The 22,135-nt window shown below is 41.5% G+C and overlaps 1 protein-coding gene across 3 annotated transcripts in view; it reads right to left on the minus strand.

Moving 5' to 3' along the window:
• The window catches only part of PCDH17 (protocadherin 17), a 151,606-nt gene extending 139,634 nt beyond the window's left edge, over window positions 1–11,972 (minus strand). The window contains exon 1 of one of the 3 annotated variants that reach the window (XM_004462800.5): window positions 6,956–10,255. In XM_004462800.5, the coding sequence (XP_004462857.1) occupies window positions 6,956–9,526 (2,571 nt within the window). In that variant the 5' untranslated portion in view covers window positions 9,527–10,255. Of the gene's footprint in view, window positions 1–6,955 lie in introns of all 3 variants that reach the window. The other 2 variants (XM_004462798.5, XM_004462799.5) reach the window with 2 other exon arrangements.
• Between the last annotated feature and the right edge of the window lie 10,163 nt (window positions 11,973–22,135).

Below are 22,135 nucleotides of genomic sequence, written 5' to 3' on the forward strand. Positions count from 1 at the left end.
CAAATATTATTCAGGATGTATTCCAGAACTAAACAGAGACTTACTTACAAGTTCAAATTTATTTTACCTGGCCCATTTTTATTCCAACGTAAGTATGCTTCATGGCTATTTTAGTGAATAGAAACATAAAGAAAATAAGATAACATAGGTCTCTAAATATTTCAAAATGACAAATAAATATATTTCTAGTACCATTAAATTATTTTAATATATTCCCTTCCTCTAATCAGACCAAAGCCTATTTATGCAGATCAGTTAATCTAAAGTCTCATTTATCCAACCTGTATTTATCTTTTGATCACAAAGCTTGTTAACTTAAATGGTCTTTTATTGTTATGATTCGTTTTCCCATAATTATGCCGTTTAACTGCCCTATTTTTTGAATAAATATATGCAAACGTGCCAATCATATTCAACACTGTTATGCTAGATGCTCAATGAACTGTAAGAGCCATTTCACTACAATAAGACTGCCTGGAATAGATCCAGGGCAGGGCCTACAAATACCAGTAATCAGAATGTCACTAAGACCAGAACAGACAAATAGAAATGTGTCACATGGATATCAATAGATTCTCCCAAACACTGTCTGAAACCAATTTTACATGTCTATCACAGACAGAACTTGAGTGAACGATACCACCCACACAGGCAATTTTGCATCTGTATTTTGTTATGGGTTTTTGTTTTTTGTTTAACCTTTAAAATATTGAATTTATACTTCTTCATTAGCAGAGGAAGCACAAGCACACTTCTGCTTAGTCACAGCAGGGAATGTTGATGTCATTAAAGGACTCCTTTAGTAAAGATAATTTATTTCAGTAGACCAAAGGATAATAATATATCACTGTCAGAGATGGTGGGGAAGCCTATGACTAACTGTAAAATACTGTAGGTCACTGAGAGAAATTCTTGTCAAAGTCTCCTTTATTAAAATAGATTGACAATAGATTACAGTAGGTCTGATGAACTTTAAATGCATTTTGTAAGCAGGTGGCAGAAGTCACACTAGCTTTCAAAATGACAGATAAAATGAACTTTATGCGATTTCTTTAACAAATATTGGTTGAAGGAATTCAGTACCAAAAAAAAAAAAAAATCCAACCTCCCTAATGGCCTTACTAAAATACGACTTTAAGATAATGCCCTATGGGATTTATTAAACAGAAGTATTACTGAAGGGAATATATTCTGAAGTAATGACTAATATCACAATTAGCACAAGCATTTGTAAGAATTTACCCACTATTGAGTGTATTGCAAGACTCCTCAGCATGAGGGAGTTAAGTTTTACTTCCTAACTGGCGTAAGCCCAGTTCCAGTGACTTCTTCCTCCTCCAGTGTTTGTTATTTCATCATCAGTCTCACAGCGTATAGCCTCACAATGCCTCCAGCCATCCAAAAGGGTCAGAACCTATGATGAGAACTGTTTTTTCTCTTAACCTACATAAGCTCCAATCTATTGTCTACTGAAAGACATTTGTTCCTTAACTCCTTTTCCTCTTTCGAATGACTTAGTCTGCTTTAAAAACTTCAAAAATGTTTGAAGCTTTAAAGCAATGAAAGCCTCAAGTTTGAACATATTCGCATAGAAAATAAAGGTTTGCATTCATTCCTAAAAAAAGCATAAATGCAATTGAATTGAAAACTATAAATATAGGCCAGTATTTGGGCATGAGAGATTATTTATATGTATCACATGATAATATGAAGACATTTATACATGATACATGTACTTCAATTTTTTCAAAAGTTATTTTCACATTTTCATATATCTAGGCAGAGCCAACCTTCACTGTAATAATGCATGTAAAGCCTTTATTATTGTCAAAAAATATATAATTGTTTACCTGAGTTTACCTTTTATTGTTATAAACATATTTCTATTGCATTATTTTACACAAGTAGCACTAACAGTAAAAAGTTGGAAGCCTGACAATGGTAGAAAAATATAACACAGATTATAAATAGTACATTTTAGGCAGTTATCAACTATTTATCTGAAGGTTTTGAAGGTTTTTTTTTTTCCTCTTTAAGTATATCTCAGTCCTTTAATAGAGATGATGATATCTTGGGTTATTTTAAGAATAATTTATTTTGGCCTCGTATAAAAAAGTAAAAATATAAGAATATGAATTACATAGTCAACTTCATGGAAAACAACGTTTTAGGATATATGTGCCTTTTGTGCTGCATAAACAATCATGCTTTAAAATATGTTAAATTGTTTCCTTGACTTAAACTATTTGCTCAAGTAGTTGAGAGAAAAATTTTGGGGTATATATTTCTATGTTCTGTAATATTTTATTGATCACACAAAACTTTAAATAATGTGAAGATGCTAAGCGTAAAACTTCAAAATCCTAGGTGTAAACTTATATATGATAGTATTTTCTGATATTATAGAGATCACTAAATAAAAAATAATTTCACTCCTATTTTTTAAAAGATGATGCATTATTGTTTTAGTGTAAGTATATTAAAGTATTGCCTAGCTATGTTTTAGAATTTTTGATAACTAAAAGCTAATGGATAGAAAGTTATTACTATATGGATAGTTCCTGTATTAATGATTATTAAATACAAAACTCTGAATTTTCACTCATAAAATTAAAAAGTATGATATTTGTGTTTTCATTTAATCTGAAATAGAGAAATACACTGATTTATGTTGGAGTGAAGTCTTTTATATAAAACTAAGAACATAATAACAAATATATTACAAATAATGATGACAATTTGGATTTTAAATGCTTCTCCAAAGAAACTCAAAGCAACTTAAATGGCTGATTTTTTAAAAAATTAAGCTTATCTACTTTATTTGTGCTACTTTAAATATATGATATAATAGAAATACATGTTCTGGTGATTGCACATGTTAATTTAAAGCAGAAATTTATCCTCCTATCTTTTAGAAATCTTTAAGAAAAAAATAGCAGTGTACAAAATATTCCTGAGGCACTGCACTTAAAAGGAACATTCTCTTCTACCCAAATCATCATAACCCTATAAATAGAGATGTGTATATGGTATATGGAAACTAATGTATGTAGCTAACAAAACCGTGCCAGTATATGAATAAAACTGCAGCAAAATATTTCCAAAACTGCAAAAGAAGAACTGCTTCAGACACTTTGTGTTTGTTATTAAAAAACTTAACAAGCTGCAGCGTGAATTTTGAAGATCATGACCTTGGGAACTCATCTGAATGAGTTGCTAAAGTTAAGAACTTCCTGTAGTAGAGACATTGGAATAAAGGCAGATGAAAGAAAATGTTGCTATTAAAAGATGGACTTTTGCTTCAACCCTTTTCACTGTCAAGTATGGAGTTTATTGTTTACATTAAGATATTTTAGTCCCCTAGGTCTGAAACTCATTTTTATGTATTTGAATCGACTCTAAGTATTTGCCATGTGCTTATTTTTCTTTTACTGAAAATGTCATACATATAAGACTCTAAAGTCAATCCTAATGTGAGTCTTTTGAAATTGAAGTCTTAAACACTGTGTATTCCCATTAAAAAATTATTTTAGTACGTCTTATTCAGCTGGCTCATTATGTTAAGTGACTATATAAAATGACTTACAGTAGAGTGATAAAAAAAATCTGAAAACATAGATGTTTATACGGAACTGAAAATTCTCCCACCCACCAATGAAAAGTGCCCATCCTCCTCCCTGCTTTCAGAAAGGGCTTTTGCTGATAACACCTGTTGAAAAGTTGCCCTGACACTTAACAAATAAATGCTGAGAGCTGCCGCTATAGCAGTTAAAAATTAGTAATGTTATCTATTTTATTTTAGATTCTCATATTAACATATGAAATAATTCACAGAAAAATTGCTCCTAGGAGAGATTGTTTTATAAATTTATATAACAATCTGTTGGCCTTACCTACCATAAAATGTGTGCTCATATTCTTCAAAATCAGTTTTATAGCTTTAAAATGAATAAAATATTTAATTATAATTTTTTAGTGATTTACCCTATTGTGGATATTTAATCACTGCTCTACTGTTCAAACACTTTAGAAACTGACTTAACTTGTCTAAGGAACTTGAAAAAAGTCCTAAAATAAAATCTTTTCTCACAAACCACTAGCTCTACACCAACTTTTGTGATTGTTCTGTATGCATATATTTAATAAAGATACACTTGTGACCAATAAGAACCTACCTTAATAATAGCATTTTGGATCCTGTGAAGTACACAGAATCCTTTAATATGTAAACAAATCTTAACTTGGGCTGTAATGTGAGCCTTGGAAAAATCCCGCAGTTCCTGTTTCTTATCATCACTTTGTACCAGTGCATCTCAAAAGAATTATGAAATCATTTTCATACAGTTTAGAGAAATACGTTGTGTACCTTCAAAACAGATCATAAGATGCTGTCAAATAAAGGTGAACCTGACCTTAGTCGATGCATAATCTGTGGATCAAAATTCTACCTTCCGAAATACATGTTGAGATTAATAGTGTGTTATCAGTAACTGTGTTGAATCTACACACTAACAAATGCACTTCAAACAATTACACGGGATACCTGAATGCTTTAATTTAAGCACATAACATCAGCATTAAGAGTCTGCAGCACTCTAGTTAAAACCAAACCAAACAAAGTCACTTCAGTTAATTTACTCTGTTCTCCACAATAGGGATTGAGAGAAACCTGATGTATTTAAAGGGAAATTAACATATTAGAAATTTACAAAGCACCTCTTACAGGACTGGGAAATCTCAATAGGAAAAAAAAAAAAAAAGCCTGTTTTAAGAGACTTACGTTTAGGATATTTCCAGGGCTAGAAGCAACAAAGGAAATTGAGTCACACGGGGGAAAAATTAGGGGCTTAAACCTAAAGTTCATTCTGTGCTTTTATGACAGGGATTAAGATTCTAGATGAATGGAAATGGTAAAATTGCCACTTAGCTTTTTGCTTAAATGAATAAAGGAATTACGTATATCATTTGCTTTGGCTTCAGCTGAAGTGCAAATGACAGGAATCCTCATCACCACTGTTACCACCATCCTTTAGGTAATAACCAGCTTCAAGGAAAGCCTGGTATAAATACAGAACAGGCATCCCTTTACCTCAGAACCTCGATACTTAAGTCCAAGGTTGTTCCCGACTAATCTAACCAAGGATAAGGTTTTCTGAGAATTCTACTGCATCAACTTCATTTTTGCTGAAACCTAAGTAAGAATTCAACTCATGGCACTTGAAATCATAGATTAAGCATTAATTCTCGCTACATCTCTGCAATTGTTAAGGATAAAAATATGATAGATATACAAGAAATATGTATTTATAAAATGACTGCACTCCATATCAATAAATATATATTTTAACATATCTCTCTCTAAAGAGACACTCTTTATCATAAATTCCAATTTTACACAGTCACAGAAAATTCTTTCATAGAAACCATAAAATTTTGTTGCTGTTTTTAAGGGAAGAATTTCTTCCTCAGTTTTTTTATGGCACTCAAAAAAGTCATGATTACTAGTAGTATACAGTAAACACTGCAAAAAAGTGAATGTAACCATTGGGATTTAAGACTACAATTGATTATTTAGTAATCAGAAGCATCAAATACAACACTATTTTACAAGGACATTATACTATCATAAGAAAATAAGTTTTCCTAATTTTAAAGATTTGTTACACTTCTTTCAAAGATAAGATGAACTATGAAATTTTACTACTCTATTTTAACAGTAAAACCATTACTGAGTCAAGTGTCATTAAAAGGTATTTGCTTTACAAAGCATGAAATTGCCAGCAAATGACAAATTATTTTCATTTACCCCAAACTAATCTTCCTCCCAAAGTGTCACTTTTAGTTAAGCTCAATTTTGAATTTCAAGTCCTGCTCATCCAAAGTAATTTGTAGCAACACACATTCATAATAAGCAAAAATTAAGTTTCTGTGTGTGACACAACTCAATAATGGATAAAGATTAGACAGTGACTTGGCACAGTATCTGTGTCCATGCCAGATCAGTGATTTAGGTTTTCTCAGACATTAACAACTTTGAATTATGCTTTCTAATATATGTTAAATATCACTTAGATACTCTGAAAATACACAGTAGGCACACTAAATGCACCCTGGGATTCTTTTTGGCACATCAAATGCAACTCTGCCTCCTTTTTCCAATAGCACAAAATGAGTCTGTGAGCCTTGCAGCACACTCAGCTCATACCTCAATGGCTCCAAGAAGCAGTTCAGGAATGCCACAGGACTACAATACAAACTTTTCACAGATAGCTACTAGTTATTATCCAGAGCCTGCATTCATTCAAACTTTTAAGACAGCTTCAGAGCTTCACTGTAATTTCAAAAATTTAAGCAACACTAATGGATTACATTGTTTCCGTTGAAGAATAAATGAAATTCATGCCCTTTAGTGCACTTTATAAATATAAAACTGACTTTGCGCATGTGTGAAAACTTAGTTCAAATCGATTCTGGCTCTGGAAGGCTGACTGGTGGCTATTCTGTGCTTCAAGAAGATAATTTTTAATATTTGGGCAAACTTTCTTGCCAGTTTTTGGCATCCAAAGTTTTTTTTAATGGACTTAAAGACTTTATCATCAGCAGAATTAACTGAAACGAAAGGTTTCCTACTCTGGGAATCCTTTGTTATGTAATGAAATGTAGACCAATACATAAAATAAAAAACTATGAATACTGAATACTGCTTAACATTTTTTTAAACCTACAAAAAATAAACTCTAAAAAGGCACGGAAGCAAGACATAAACATCTTGTAGATTTTAAGGGGTGGGGGGTATGTGCAGGGACACCCGCGGTATCAGAGTGTGAATCATTTTCACATTAAATGCTCCCCTTTCACTGAGCCTGCCAGGGTGGCTTGTCCTGGGCCAAAGGTTTCAGGACAGCTCCAAAACCGGCCCTAGAGTGAAGTCCCAGTTAGGCTAAAAGACTCCTACCTGAATTATGGACATCCGGGTGGCAGGGGTCTCGCTCGCATTAGTCCCTTGTCCGGTGAAGCTGGTGTGGCAGCCCGCGTGCCCCTGAGGGACAGTTAGGTTGTTGGAGGCCGGTTTGAGATACATCACCTCGGACCGGGGCGAGCTGAGGGGCAGGCGGGTCTGGTAGTCAAAGTACATGGGGGAGGTGGCCAGGGAGGGGCTGCTCACCACGTTCATGACGTTCATGGCGTTCCTCTCCTCCACCTCGCTCTGCACGAGCATGATATCATTTTTGTTGATCTTCTTCTTCTTGCCCTTGCCCCCGCCCAGCTGCGGGTGGCTGTACTCGGCGATGCGGCAGTTGTAGGTGCGGATCTCCTTGTTCTCGCGCTTGCACTTGACGGCGATGGTGATCATGGCCGCTAGGAGGATGATGGAGATGGTGCTCAGAGTCACGATGAGCGGCAGCGACATGTCCCAGTGGTGCTGCTCACCGTTCACCCGGGGCACGCCTTCGGGCAGGGACCCGCTCACCGAGCGGATGATGAGCTTGGCCACCGCCGACAGGGTGGGCTTGCCGTGGTCGGTCACTTTCACCACCAGCTCCACCACCGGCGTCACGTCCTCCCAGAAGGGGTGCAGCGTGCGGATCTCGCCGCTGGACGGGTCGATCTCGAACAGGTGGTCGTCGTTGCCGTCCACGATCTCGTAGGTGAGGCGCCCGCTCTCGCCGAAGTCGCTGTCGAGGGCGCGCACGGTGCTCACCAGGTAGCCCAGGCCGGCGTTGCGCGGCACCTGCAGCTCGGCGGTGTCGTTCTGCAGCGTGGGCAGCACGATCACCGGCGCGTTGTCGTTCACGTCCAGCACGGTCACCCTCACGGTGGCGTTGCTCTCCAAGTGCGCGGGTGCCCCCGAGTCCTTCGCCAGCACCTTAAACTCAAAAGCCTTGGTCTGCTCGTAGTTAAAGGAGCGCAGGGCGTAGATGGCCCCGTTGGTGGGGTTGACAGACACGTAGGTGTAGATGGACACGTCGCCGATGTGCGAGGGGAGGATGGAGTAGGACACCGTGCCGTTCTGGCCCAGGTCGGGGTCCTGGGCCAGCACCGAGCCCAGGTACTCCCCGGGGATGTTGTTCTCGTGCACCTGCAGCACATAGAGTCCCTTGGTGAAGCGAGGCGGGTTGTCATTCTCGTCCAGGATCTTGATGGCGAACGACTTGGTGGAGTTGAGGGGGGGCGAGCCCCCGTCCCGCGCCACGATCGTCACGTTGTACTCGTCCTGGGTCTCGCGGTCCAGCGGGCGGTCGGTCACTACCGTGTAGAAGTTGTCATAGTTCTCCTCGAGCTTGAAGGGCACGGAGCCCCCGGGCCCGCCCAGGCCGCCGCCGCCCGCCCCTCCTCCGCCCAGGACGCGGCACTGTAGCTGCCCGTTCTTGCCCGAGTCGCGGTCGGTGACCCGCACCAGGGCGATGACGGTGCCGGGCGGGGCGGCTTCGCTCAGCGCCCCCTGGCGCACCGAGACGAAACCGATGGACGGCGCGTTGTCGTTGCGGTCGACGAGCTTGACCGTGACCTTGCAGTGGGCCGGGATGGGGTTGGGCCCCAGGTCTCGAGCCTGCACGTCTATCTCCAGCATCCCGTTCTCCTCGTAGTCCAGGTTGCCCTTGACTCGGATCAGGCCGGTCTTGGGGTCGATGGAGAAGAGCTCCCGCACGCGGTCGGGCACATAGCTGCTGAAGGAGTAGAGCACTTCGCCGTTGGGGCCTTCGTCGGCGTCGGTGGCGTTCAGATCAATGACCACGGTCCCCAGAGGGGCGTTCTCGGGCAGCTCCACCAGGTAGGACGGCGCCTCGAAGACCGGGCTGTTGTCGTTGGAGTCGATCACCTTCACGTTGATCTGCACGGTGGCCGAGCGCGGCGGCTCGCCTCCATCCAGGGCCGTCAGCACCAGCGTGTGGTGGTTCTGCTGCTCGCGGTCCAGCGCCTTCTGGATGACCAGCTCCGGGAACTTGGTGCCGTCGCCGCGGGACTTGACGTCGAGAGCGAAGAGGCCGTGGTCGTCGCGGGTGAGCAGGTAGGTGCGGAGCCCGTTCTCGCCGGCGTCTGGGTCGTGCGCGCTGGTGAGGGGGAAGCGGGTGCCCGGGGCCGCGTTTTCCGAGATGTCCATCTCGATCTGGTCCGAGGGGAAGGAGGGCGCGTTGTCGTTGATGTCCTGGATCTCCACTTTGATCATGCAGATCTCCTTGTCGTTGGCGAACACCTCGAGGGACAGCTGGCACTTGGCATTGTGGCGGCACAGGGACTCGCGGTCGATCCGCTGCTTGGTGTACAGGAGCCCGCTGTCCGCGTCCACGTCCAGGAGGTGCGGCGCCGAGTTCTCCAGCACCCGGTAGCTGCCCGACTTGCTGCGCCCGCCGCCGCCGCCGCCGCCGCGCTCGGCGGGCTGAAGCCCTGGCTGCAGCCGAGCATCCTTTCCGATGTTCCCGATCACCGTGCCGGCGCCTTGCTCCTCCGGCACGGAGTAGTTCAGGTTTTTGAGCGTCAGGGCAGGGGCCCAGAGAAGGAAGCAGCAACAGATGGAAAGGTACATCCCAGACCGGTGGAGCGGGCTTAGGAGCAGCCGGACTGGAGGGGCGAGCGGGTGGGTGCGCGCCAGCCTGGGGCCCGGGCACGGCGTGCGCGCGCGCCGCGAGCCTGCGGGTCCTCCCTTCCCTCCGCCGCGCGGCTGCGGCACCCGGCGGTCTCTCCTGATTCCACTCAAGTTCCCCGAACCTGTTGATCTACAGCATCCGCACTGGGCGAGGAGCCGCGGCGCAGAGGAGCTGCAGGGGCGCGGGGCCAGCCGCCGGCTCCCTGCGGCGGGGGGCGAGCCCGGGGCTTTGTCTCTCGGGCTCGGACTTCGCGCGGCGCAAACTTGAGCTCGGAGGCCCGCGACGAGAAGGCAGTCGCGTCCGGGAAGGCTGCTGCTGAGCTGAAGAACCGGTAGGTTTTTGTCGCTCCCGCTAGGGCGCTGAAAATCCTCTCCTGTCCGCAGCCTCAGGAACACTCTTCACATCGGGTGGGGGCGGGAGCGGGAGGTGTGTCTCCAGCCAGAAAAGAAAGTGGAATCCTTACTTGTTACTCGTCTCCCGTGATAAAATTGATGGGGACGGGGAGAGGCGAGGACAGAGTCACTGATGGATTTGGAGGCTTCCGCGGCGCCCTGTGCAGTGTCTGCTGGCGGCGCGGGCTGCTCTGTTTTCAGGCAGTGTTTTGCTGCATTTAGAGATCTAATCTGGCACTGCTGGCGGCGGCGGCGGACTGCATCTCCCAGCCAAGCGTGTTTTTCTCTCTCTCCTTTCCGACCAGCCAAAGGGAGGGGAGGAAATGCAGCTCAAAGAACTAGTGTCCCGATTTGTAGTTTCCTCCCTCCACCAGGCTCCTCCCTCTCTTCCTCGGAAAAGGCTGTCCCCCGAAATCAAGAAAGCGACAGCCTGCTGGGCGTTCGCGGTGCGAGTCTCCGGGGAGGGGAAAAACCTCTCCCTCTCTCTCTCTCCCCGCCTCTCTTCGTGGAACACGCACGCTGTGATTCCTCTACGCCAAGCGCGGAGCCACTGCTACCATCCCATCCTCTCCCGGCGGGCAAGGACCGCACCCGATGCAGTTTAATTCCAGTTTGCTTTTCTTCCCAGGCGAAAGGAAATCAACAGGCAACTCATGGCTGGACGTGCAGCCCGCAAGGGGGAGGGCGCGGCGGAATCGGAGGCAGGGGGAGCACGCGCCCGCGCTAGCGCACACGCGCGCCCTGTCTCTCGCTGGAAGGGACACAGCCTCCGCATTCACAGGGCTGGGCTGTCAAGTGGCTCTTTTCTTTCTATCCAGCATCTTCTTCCAAGGGCCCTGCCTCCCGGTCCTCTTCTTCGAGCGAGGAAAACCGAGGCGAAGGAGAAAAGTGGTGAATGTGCGGAGCGCCTAGAGTGCGAATTTTTTCTTTTTAATTCTTTCGCTCACGTTCTCCCTCTTTCCCGAAGAGGAGGAGGAGTGGGCAGGAGGAGAGAGACGCACACCCGGGCTGGGCGTGATGCCTCCCGCAGTCTCGCTCTCCCGGGCTCCCCGGGCGGCTCGCGGAGCGCAGGGGGCGAGGCGGCGCGGGGGCCGCGGGCCAGCCGGGGGGCGCCCCCCCCAGGCAGCGACCCCGCAGGGAGGCTAGGCGCGGGGCGGCCTACACGGGGCTTCGGGGGCCCGGGCGCCCGGACATCTACGGGAATGACACATCCAGAAATGCAGGTGTTCCCGTCTGCCCGATGGATGAGTCAGAAGCAGCGGGACGAGTCGCCTTCGCCCTCGCCTCTCGGTCTTCCCTTCCCAGACCTTCGCCGCGGCTTCTTCCTAACGCGCTCTGACTCACTCAAGAGAGAGAAAAAACCAGACTCATGTTTGGGAGAAAAAGAAGAAGCGAGAGACAGGAAGGTGAAGCCGAAGCCCAGCAGCACTTTTACGCGACCTCTTTCTGCCGGAGTCCGAGGTTCTGGAAAACAAGGCGTCTGCGTGGCTGGGGTTTTTATTGATCTAATTTTTTTTAAAGCTCTTTTCTCTTGCTTAGGTGTGCGGCAATCCCCCCCCCCACCCCACGCCCCAATCTTTCAGAGTCTCGGAAAAAGAAAAAAAAAAAAAAATCAGATGTCCAGGGACTCTGCACAGCTTAGCCCCGCGTCACAGTTCACAATTTTCCTCTCAGTGTTCTTTACGCAAAAAGTCCAGCCTGAGGTGCATAGTTAATTGTGCAGTCTGCTGTGGAGGGGTTTTTTGGTTTTGTTTTTTTTTTCCTCCTTTTCTGTCGCGGGTGGTCTCTTTCAATCTGGTGGCTGGCTGGATCAGCCCGCAGCCTGCGAAAGACGTGCCGATTTCAAAGCAAATAAATCCATCTCCGCGAGCACAGCATCGGAGGAAATGAGAGGTGAAGATTCAATTCAACAGTTGGAGCCGCGTCCCCCCGCCGCCCTGCGCCGCCGCCCGGCTCGCCGCCGCGGTCCTCTCCCCAGCGCCTCTGGCTGACTGACTCTATTCGCCTCACGCCGCCGCTTAAACATTGATACTGATTCCCCGCCAGCCAATCCGCGCGAGGAGCAAGGCTCCGCCTCCTGGGCCCGAGCCCAATGGGAGGAGTAGAAGACGCTAGTGGGGGCGGGGCCGGGGGTCCCAGCGCTTCCGAGTCATTGATTAGATCAGTTAGAAGCCGCGAGCCGGGCTGGCGGAGCCCAGCGCTCCGCCGGGACTGCAGAGCCTGGGGCCTCGCCGCAGGGTGTCCCTGGCCTCTAACGACTCGGAGGGACCCCCCTCTACTGTCTTTCCTCGGAAGAGAGAGAATTCGGGAAAAAAAAAAAAAGTTTGACAGCGATTTAATTTATGTCCGATGTGCTCAGGCTGTGAAATCGCTGTGTGCTTGCAGAATAAGATACGTGCCGTCTTCCTGATGGGTTTCTTCACACACACACACACACACACACACACACCCTCAGGAACACACACATGCGCACGCCGATCACCGTCCACGCACCCATGCCAAAGGAAGCTCAGATCGCCGGGCTCCGCGGGGACCCGTCTGAATGAGGTGCAGAGCTGTGTGTGGGGGCGTGGGGGGGTGTGCACTTCTGCGGGGTGTGATGTGTATTTCGGTGAGTGTGTGTGAACGCACGGATGCGAGGGAGCGCGCTCGTTCAGCCCGCCCTGGTGCAAGCACGCCGCGAGCAACAGCAATCAATATGTAACTTTCTTCATCCGCGGGGAAAACCCAGCTGTCCCCAGGCACCCATGCAAGGAAAGTCACTTGATTATGAAAATGTTTCAGAAGAAAAGCAGACGCCCAATGAAAGAGAGGCCGTTTCTCCCGAGAGAGGAAAAGCTTTCTCTTAAGGAGAAACGCTCACTGTCGATACAAACGTGCAACGTGTTAAAACTCGGACCTGGCTAAATAATACTCAGGGATCTAGCCTTTCGGTCACCCACATTTTAGCCCAGGTTCAATCTAAAGCGAACATCCACGAAAAGGAATCGTTTAAGTGTTTTTTGCCACCTTGTTTCTTGTTATTAAAGTTCCACATGACTATTTGATTTTTTTCCCCTTTAGACCAAATAGCCATTGTTAAACCACATTTTGCCAAACACATGATGCATACATAGATGCTGAACCATAAAATGTGAAGGGAATTCCGGGTATGATCATGGTAATGAAAGTAATGCACAGGAGATTTTATACACACTCGCACGTACACACAGTCTCACACACCCATTTCTAGATATGTTAAGATTCCGTGTTTTGTAATTAACATCATCACAGACACACAATACCTCCTGACTCATCTACTTCTCTAACTTCAGTTCCTAATCACAGATATTCCCTATTCTCAAACTACTCTCACAAATATCTATAAGCAAGGACTGATTTGTTGGTGATTCAGCCATTCTGGGAAAGAGTTAAGGACAAAAAAAAGAAAAATGAAGCCTTGAAATAGAAAGGTGAGTGTTTTGATTGTTAGAGTATTGATTGCAATTCATAAATACTAAAGTTAAGTTGCCATTTATAAATTGTGAATGACTTACTTACAAGTCTGTAACATGAATCATTCAGGATTCAAAGAAAATCAAATCCAGACCAATTACAAGAAAGTTCTGAAAATTGTTGGGATAATTGCTTGAAGATTCAGGTAAAGGAGCTATTTATTTCCAGAGGATTCAGAGAGATACCTGCAGTCCAAACTAGATCCAAAATTCACTACTCTGTTTAGAGTCTATTTAGCAGTTTGAAAATTCAAAATGAGCTCTGCACAGTCAGACTTTAAAATTATAAAAAGTCTTTGTATTTTCTAAATAGCTACTACTTTTTCATGCATATGCTGATCCGGTTGCTAACCAGGGCAACAAAAGCATTGTAGAAACCTGGACTGTTTTGCTCAGTGACTGCCTAACCCTGCTGCCTTGTGAAACCCCAGCTTTACCTCTCCACGGGGTTAGTATCTCTGTCCCAAGACATGCATGTTGAATGGTGAGGATTTGAGGCTTTTTAAAACAGCAGCTAACAAAGAAAAGTGATTGCACATTCATTTATTAGTCATTACTTTTTTGATATGACAAAATTTCTGGGTTTTATGCATTACATGCTAATTCAAGGAAAGTCATGAAATATTCTTATGAGGTTATGGATAAGAGCACAAATATGAGAATGAAAATATTCCGAGGAAAGGCGTTGTGGGTTATTGATTAGTCTTATTTAGATGTGCTGTTATGCAAAGGAGGGGGGCGGTGAGAAACACAGAATGTCTGAAGGACCCAGGGATACGAAAATATATCCTCACGGAAATAAATATGCCCATCACCCCTTCGAGCAATTATGTCACACTTCCCCCTAGTGTATGGAAAAGGAACTACCACACTTATGGTAAATACCACAGGCTGTGGCCAAAATGGAAAGCAAGAGAATCGGGTATTTTACTTGGATTTTATTTTAAATGGTATTGTTGAGTTCCGTTATGAAAGACTGACATGGGCCCAAAATAATTCTTTTCACCCATGTGTCATATTTTTATTTTATTTTTAAAGGAAATAGAATCTATGGAAATTTCAATTCTAATTATTTGGCCTCCCTTTAACCAGACAAGATTTCTTCAATTCTAATCACTCTTTATTTTTAACCATCATGTAAGCGCTACCTTTTCTATCCAAATATATTTATTTTTATGATGTAGTTATTGAGGAGTATTTTTTTAAAGCTGTGCTTAAAATATTGAGTTCAATGAAAAAAAAATGGAAGTATGAATATGGTTGAACAGTTTAAAAATCCAGTTTTAAAAATTCCTTTGAAGGCTATGTGCACAGCTCAGGACATGGGCCAGCTCACATTTCTCAAAAATAGATTGATTGATAATCATTGCTGATAATTACAAATGATTGTCTAAACTGTAAGCTGAAATTATGTCATTCTTTTTTAAAATACACATATACTGAAAACCTAAAGATTCTTATGTGATTTAATAAAAATATAAACATATACATGTTTGTTGAGAAAAGTATTTGGAAAGACATATACATGAACATCCTTTTAATTAGTAAAATATGCTATCTAGGTGAGTTTTAAAGGCAAATTGATTGTTATGTTAGAGTGAATTCAGTGAGAGAAGTATTGAGACCTATTGTTATAGACTGATGAAAACTGATCAGTATAGCTACATTTCTTCAATAATTTAATTAATAACATTAGTATTAAATAATCTTTAAGATGCTATAGAATTTTAAGTTAATTAAATTATTTAATTTTTCCTCAGAGTTTCTTTAAAATACATATTTACTCTTGTAGTTCTTATAAAGTCGGAAAGGCAGCCGTTATAACATTCTTCAAAACTTGTCCTACTTACTGTATCTTGAGTTCAATGAAATAAAATACAGTCCATGGAAGAAATATTTTGATCCGGATGTTCTCAACCCAATCAGTGTGCATTCACAGGAAAAATCCTCTTACAACTATTTCCTTCTCTATCATGTCTACCATTTCACTATCTGATTTCATGTATTTTTATTTCTTAACAGAGTAATTTCAAAAATAAATTTAATAGATAAACTATTTTAGATTACACAATTATCCTTTATATCACATTTAAGGTCTCAAATAAATGATAGTATTTCATTTACTGCTAGTTTCCCTAGTTTCTGTTGTCTTTTAGACAGATCTGTGACTCAGCTTTAAAGCACAACCATAATCCCTTTGCTGACTTTTAACCAAAGCTTCACCTTTTAGCAAATGAGAAACTCACACTATGAGCAGGACAATCACTAAAACATGCCTTTCTCCTTCATGATAAATATGAATCCTAATAAAGCAATGCAATTAACTATAGTCTTTAAGCTTCAGGGGAAATATTTTATAATTAAAAATTCAGGGGCAACTCAATCCTTCCTACATAGCAAGAAAATAAGAAAAATTGTAAAATATTTCTACAAATAATGTGTTTTAGATTGAATATTAAACTTTTTCTACTTTTAAAAAAGTTATTAAATCTTGCTATCAGAAAAAATATAAAGTTTAAGTCAGGAAAATATATTTTAATTTTCTACTACATGATGTAAATATGTTATGATAACTTACCCATATTATGTTCCATCCTTCGTAGTGTAAGAAGCATGTTCCCAGTGAACCTTCAAAATAAAGTTAGAAGATGAACTTTATAAAGATATGCTGGTTATATCTGCAAAGAAATAATTTGTATTTGACATAATAAACTAAATTTATAACTTGTGTCTATGAATGTTATGTATATTTCCAAGTATGTAAGTCAGAAGGAAATATTCATCAATTAGTTACCAATGATCAACTCTTCAACAATGACACATTTCAGGGCGTATATTCTGAAGTATTTGGACAAATTTTAAATCTAATTTAAGATTTTTATAGTTAAGATTTAAAATTGTAAGTTACTGTGCTTTAAGTAAATTTTGCATGTGTGCTTGTACATGAAGATAGATTCGAGAGGAAGACCATGTAGAAGGCTGACCAAATAATGTATTTATGACAGTTTATCTGATGTAAACAGATCACCCTTAGTATACACTAAGGGGGGTTAGGATGCCTTGAGTTTTAGTGCAAAATGTAATTCTGTGAGAAAAATTATCTTGAGCTTCATAAACTTCAAATGACATATTTATATACTTTTCCTGACATAGCCAGATATAAAAAGGTTCAATTAATTAGGCAACCCCAACTCTCTGCCCCATAAGAATTTACGTGCTAGCTCCCCCTTGTGGTCACATCCACAAAAAAGAGGTATTTAAGCAAGTTTTCGAAATTTCCCTCACAGGAAAATCAGGTTTAGTCAATCTTTGCATATTAATTTTTAAACAAATGAAAAGTTTATCAATGAAATAGTTAATTTATAGATATGATTGCCGAATTGTTAAAATAAAGTGACTGAAGCTGGAAAGCAAGATAATATAATTTTTTCATGCATCGTGCAGCAGTCCCATTATTTCTTATACTTAAGTTATGCTAGGACCTAAGTTGGAAGACTAGCCCTTGGAGGAAACCCGGGAAATTGAATTCAGTAGGTGGCACTATTTCCTCAGAGTCAGTTTTGCAATGATGACCTGAAACGTTGTTTCAAAGAGCTGTGTCACTGGAGGCCCTGCCTTTCAGGTGAGGTAAAACCCACAAGCTTAGGTCACACGTTTTTTTCCCATTATTTTGAGATATTTTAACAGCCTGCTAAACAGCTATCATATAGAGATTGGTGGAAAGCATATACGCGAAGTCCATGAGCTCTTCACAAGGGAAATAAGTGCTCTACAAATCCTCTACATTTTTAATTATTGTCATAATCATTAACCCTCCCAAGTCTCAGTGACAAGGTCTTACTTGGATAATTATGTTCTGCTTATGCAAATTCCTCTTTTCAGTTGAGTTAAGCATTTTATTTTCCCTTATCTTTAAAAAATTCAGAGCAGTTCAATTGAAAGCCAAGCACTCTTAAACAGCTATATTGTCTGTCACCCTTGAAATACCACAGGTTTGCTTTATGTAAAGCACCTAGGTTTAATTTGTTTTTCCTCCCTAAACATATACTAACAAGTACACGGGCAATAAAATGATTTCTGTTCTTACTGGAATGATGTTTTTGAAAACGTGTTAAATAAAAGGAAATGCTAGAATGAAACATCTTTAAAAATCTCCACGGCTGAATTGATTTTTGGAGCTACGGAAACCTAGTTTCTAAACTCAGAGTTTTAAAGAGCACCTCGAGCTTTCTGAGTGTCACCTGTTTCTATAAAAGATGAGAGAAGAATATTCATGAAAAGCCATAGTCATCTACATATTGCCAATAATAAAACAGAAATGCAATAGTTTACAATATTTTAACTTAACAGTGGAGTGCTTATGTTAAACCCTGGTAATAAATGAGTGAGATACCTTTACTTCTCACCAAAAGTTGTTTTTAGTATAAAGTTTTGTTTTTTTTGGAAATGTGACAACTATAAATACAGTATTAAAAAGAATTTAGATGCTTGAACATTTACTTAAATATTGCCCAACTCCTTTCAGGAAAACACATTAAATTCAGACTGAAACATATTGTCTGTAATAATTTGATTAGTTGGGGTGACCTATATCCCCCCCTTCTAAATGATGTGATCAGAGTAGAGGTGTAAAAAAGAAGGATTTAAAATCTATTGCATTGCTCATCTATTTCTACTAGTGCAAATTAACAATATTCTCAAAGTATACAATAAGTAGCAGTGGTAATTAAATTCTCGTGTGACAAGGATCCTTTCAATAATCTCCTGAATGCTAGAGAACACCTTTCTAATAAATTTGAAAGCATCTATAAATTTAGTTTATACAAATACTGTCATGAGCACATGTTGAAATTGTATATATATGATTTACATATGTATTTTGTACAAACATTAAAGAAATCCTGTTTTGGAACACTATCAAAAAGCAGCTTTGCTAAACTAGTATTAAGATTTTCAGGGAGATGAGATGAATTTAAATGAATGCACTGCACTGTATGAGATACATTTTGATAATTGAAAAATCCATTTTTAAGGAAAAAGCCTCCTGTATTTATGACCAGAAGCTTAATTTGAGGTGGCAAACTTTACAATTATGACTGTTGCTGTACAAGTGAACTTAAAACCAGCAGGGAAGTAAAAGATTGCTTAGAGTATAGTCTTTTCAGCTCACTATTCATATTTAGCAGCAACAAGTCTGTTAAGAAATAGAAGCTTTATGAGTGGTAAAAGATTGATACATAATTCCATCTAGTTAGAGATAAAGGGCACTGGCGATGTGAACAAGGTATAACAGTCAGAGAAGAGCATAAAATGGCAAGAATTTGAAAGTTATTGTTTGGCTCAGTCATTTCAACAAATATGAATTGACAATATTCTAAATTGGTAATACAACTCTCTTGTGTCATGGACCCTTTCAAGAATCTGCTGAATGCTATAGAACTTCTTTCCATTATATTTACATCTAATGACATGCATTAAATAGTGCATACTTATGCAAGAGGTATTCATGAAGATACAAGCCGTGGAATAATTTGCGATACACAGACTTCAGATAAAGAAATGTTAAGTACTTTGGGTATCACCTCAAGTGAGTTAGGGCTAATAATAAAACATTGAAGAATATGAAGAATATGAAGCCCAAGTATGTGGCTTCAAATGAATGCATACATTAAAAAAAAAAAAGCTTTCTAACTATTTTTGATTAGGAAACATGTAAAATCTTGTCCTGGTTTTAAAGTGGTTTGGTGACATGATTAATTGCCACTTATTTCTCCCTTACCTTCTGTGGTAGCTTAAAACTATATGTACCTCAGAAGATCATGTTCTTAAATCTAATCAATTCCTGTGGGTATAAACCTATTTTAAGTAGGACCTCTTCAGTTAGGGTGAGGCCCAGGGTGGGTGCTAATCCTCTTACTGGAGTCATTTATAAGAGAATTAATTTCAGACAAAGACAAAGAAAGTCACAAGAGAAAAAGCTGAAGTGAACAGAACCTAGAAGAGAAGGGAGAGACCAGCAGATGCTGCCATATATGCCTTATTATGCGGCAGAGGAGTCAAGAATTACCAGCCTTTGGGAAGAAAGCATCACCTTGATCATGCCTTGATTTGGACATTATTCTCAGCATCAAAACTGTAAGCTAATAAATTCCCTTTGTTAAGACAAATGATTTCATGTTATCTGCTTTCAGCAGCCGAGCAAGCTAACATACTTTTGTCTTAGTTTCCCAGCTGCTAAAACAAATATAATACAATGGTTCAGCTTAAACAATGTGATTTCATTGGTTTGTGATTTTGAGGCTAGGAGAAATAAAAAATTAAGATATCAGCAACACCATGCTTTTTCCCTGAAGATGGTGGTGTTCTGTGGCTAGCAGCTGGAGATTCTTGAGTCCTTGACTTTTCTGTCAAATGGCAATGCTTATGTAGTCTCTTCTCCTTTCTCTCCTTTCTCTTCTGGGTTCTGCTGATTTCCAGCTTCCGCTCCTCTACATGGCTTTGTCTTCATAAAGCTTCCAGAAGTAGGATTAAGGTCCAACATCATTTAACTGCCCCAAATCTTAGCTAAAAATAGGATCTTCAAAAGGTCCTATTTACGATGAGTTCATACTCAGGGATGGATTAAGATTAAAAATATGTCTTTTTGTGGGGTACATAATTCAACCTACAACAGACTGCTCTCTGGAACCCAAAATGGCATGTTCTTCCCACATGCAAAATACATTCGTTCTATCACAACATCCCAAAAATCTTAAGTATTTTTAATAACAATGATAAGTACAAAGTCTTACCAAAATCAGTTATGGGTGTGGTCTGTTCTAGGGCCAAATTCCTTCATTTGATGGACCTATAAAACCCAGAAAATAAGTCCAATATACAATGGTGAGACAAGCAAAAAATACACTTTCCCCTTCCAGAAGGGAGGAATTGGAAGACACACAGGGTTTCTGTGTCCCAAATAAATCCAAAATTTAGCAGGGCAAACTCCATTAGATTTCAAGGTCTGAGAGTCATTGCTGGATCAACCCTTTGTTCTCCAGGTCTGCTTGAGTGCCAACCCTATTCCTTCCAAATGTTTGTGCAGTGCCATGCTCCCCAAATATTGAGGTGTAGATCCACCTTCTCCAAGCATGGGAATGGTGTCCAGACTCACTGCGAACACCAGAGCACAGATTCCATTTTCTCTGAGAATTGGGATGGTGGCCAGTCCCTCTGCCAGCCCTGCTATCTCCAAGCTTTGGAGTTGCATCACTATCCTTGAACACTGGTGCTCAATCTGCAACCCTGCAAGCACAGGAAGGACCTGTTCTTTCTACACACAGGGGTGGGCCTGCTCTCTTGGCCCAAGGAGGTCTTTTCAGCCCAGACCTTAGTGTCCATGGTTCTGCCCTTGCAATCTTTATTCCTTCAGCTCATTCTTTCTCTGTGCCTTTGAGACCAAGATGGCAGTACTTCTGGTCATACAAATTTTGCAAAATGCCTGTTGGCTTTGTATGCAATTCAAGGAGGTCTAAATTATCAGACAAAATAACTTGAGAGATTCTTCCTGGATAACTGCATTTCCAATCACGACTTCTGAGATATATGATTGGCTCTAGGTTCAGCCATGCTCTCTTTAGAAAAGGGGTTAGTTAAAATCCTCACATAAAATCCCGTTCTCTGAGGAGTCACTTCCCAGCAGCTCAGGGTAGTCCTTGAGTGAGCCATTTCTGGCCTTAGTCTCAGAGCACACTATTGAATAGGCTGAGAATTTTCCAAACCATCAGTTCTGTTTCTTTGTGCTTAAGAGTTTAATTCTCTATTGTTGGAATTGAATCATACCTCCCACAAAAGACATATTAATGTCCTAACCTCTGGCCCTATGGATGCAAACCCATTTGTAAATATGACCTTTGAAGATGTTATTAGTCAAGGTTCACCCAAACAAAAATTAGGACATGTCTTAATCCAATATGGCTGAAGTCTGTAAAAGCAAAGGAAATTTCACACACACACACACACACACACACACACACACACACACACAGAAGCCACAGGGAGAAGCCAGGGGCTAGAAGTCAAGAGAACCTGGAAGAGAAAGGAGAGGATGTCACCATGGGCATTGCCATGTGATGGAAAAGCTGAGGAACCCCAAATATTGCCAGCCAGCCAGAATTTACTGATTTCATGAGGAAGCAAGCCTTCTAGCTTCTGAAACTGTAAGCCAATTAATTCCTATTGTTAAGCCAACTCATTGTATGGCATTTGTTTTAGAGCTGGGAAGCTCTTCCATTTTACTTATCTTTTTCCTTTCTCATATGCTGCAAGAAGAAACAAGGCTATTTCTTCCACACTTGGCTTGGAAATCTCCTCAGCTAAATATCCAGGTTCATTGTTTTCAAGCCTCACTTTCAGCCCAGTATCAGAACACAGTTTTGCCAAGTTCTCTACCACTTTCTAACAAAAATTACCTTTCCTTCAGTTTCCAATAGCACATTCATCATTTCCTTCTAAGGTTCATTGGAGGCACTTTTAATGTCCTTATTTCTACTGACTTTCTCTTCAGAGCAATCTAGGTTTTTCCTATCAAGCACCTCACAATTCTTCCAGGTTCTAATTATTCAATCCAAAGCCATTTCCACATTTTAGGGATTTGTCATAGCAGCACCCCACTTTCCAATAC

This window comes from Dasypus novemcinctus, chromosome 15 (genome assembly GCF_030445035.2).
Source record: "Dasypus novemcinctus isolate mDasNov1 chromosome 15, mDasNov1.1.hap2, whole genome shotgun sequence".
Classification (NCBI taxonomy): domain Eukaryota; kingdom Metazoa; phylum Chordata; class Mammalia; order Cingulata; family Dasypodidae; genus Dasypus; species Dasypus novemcinctus.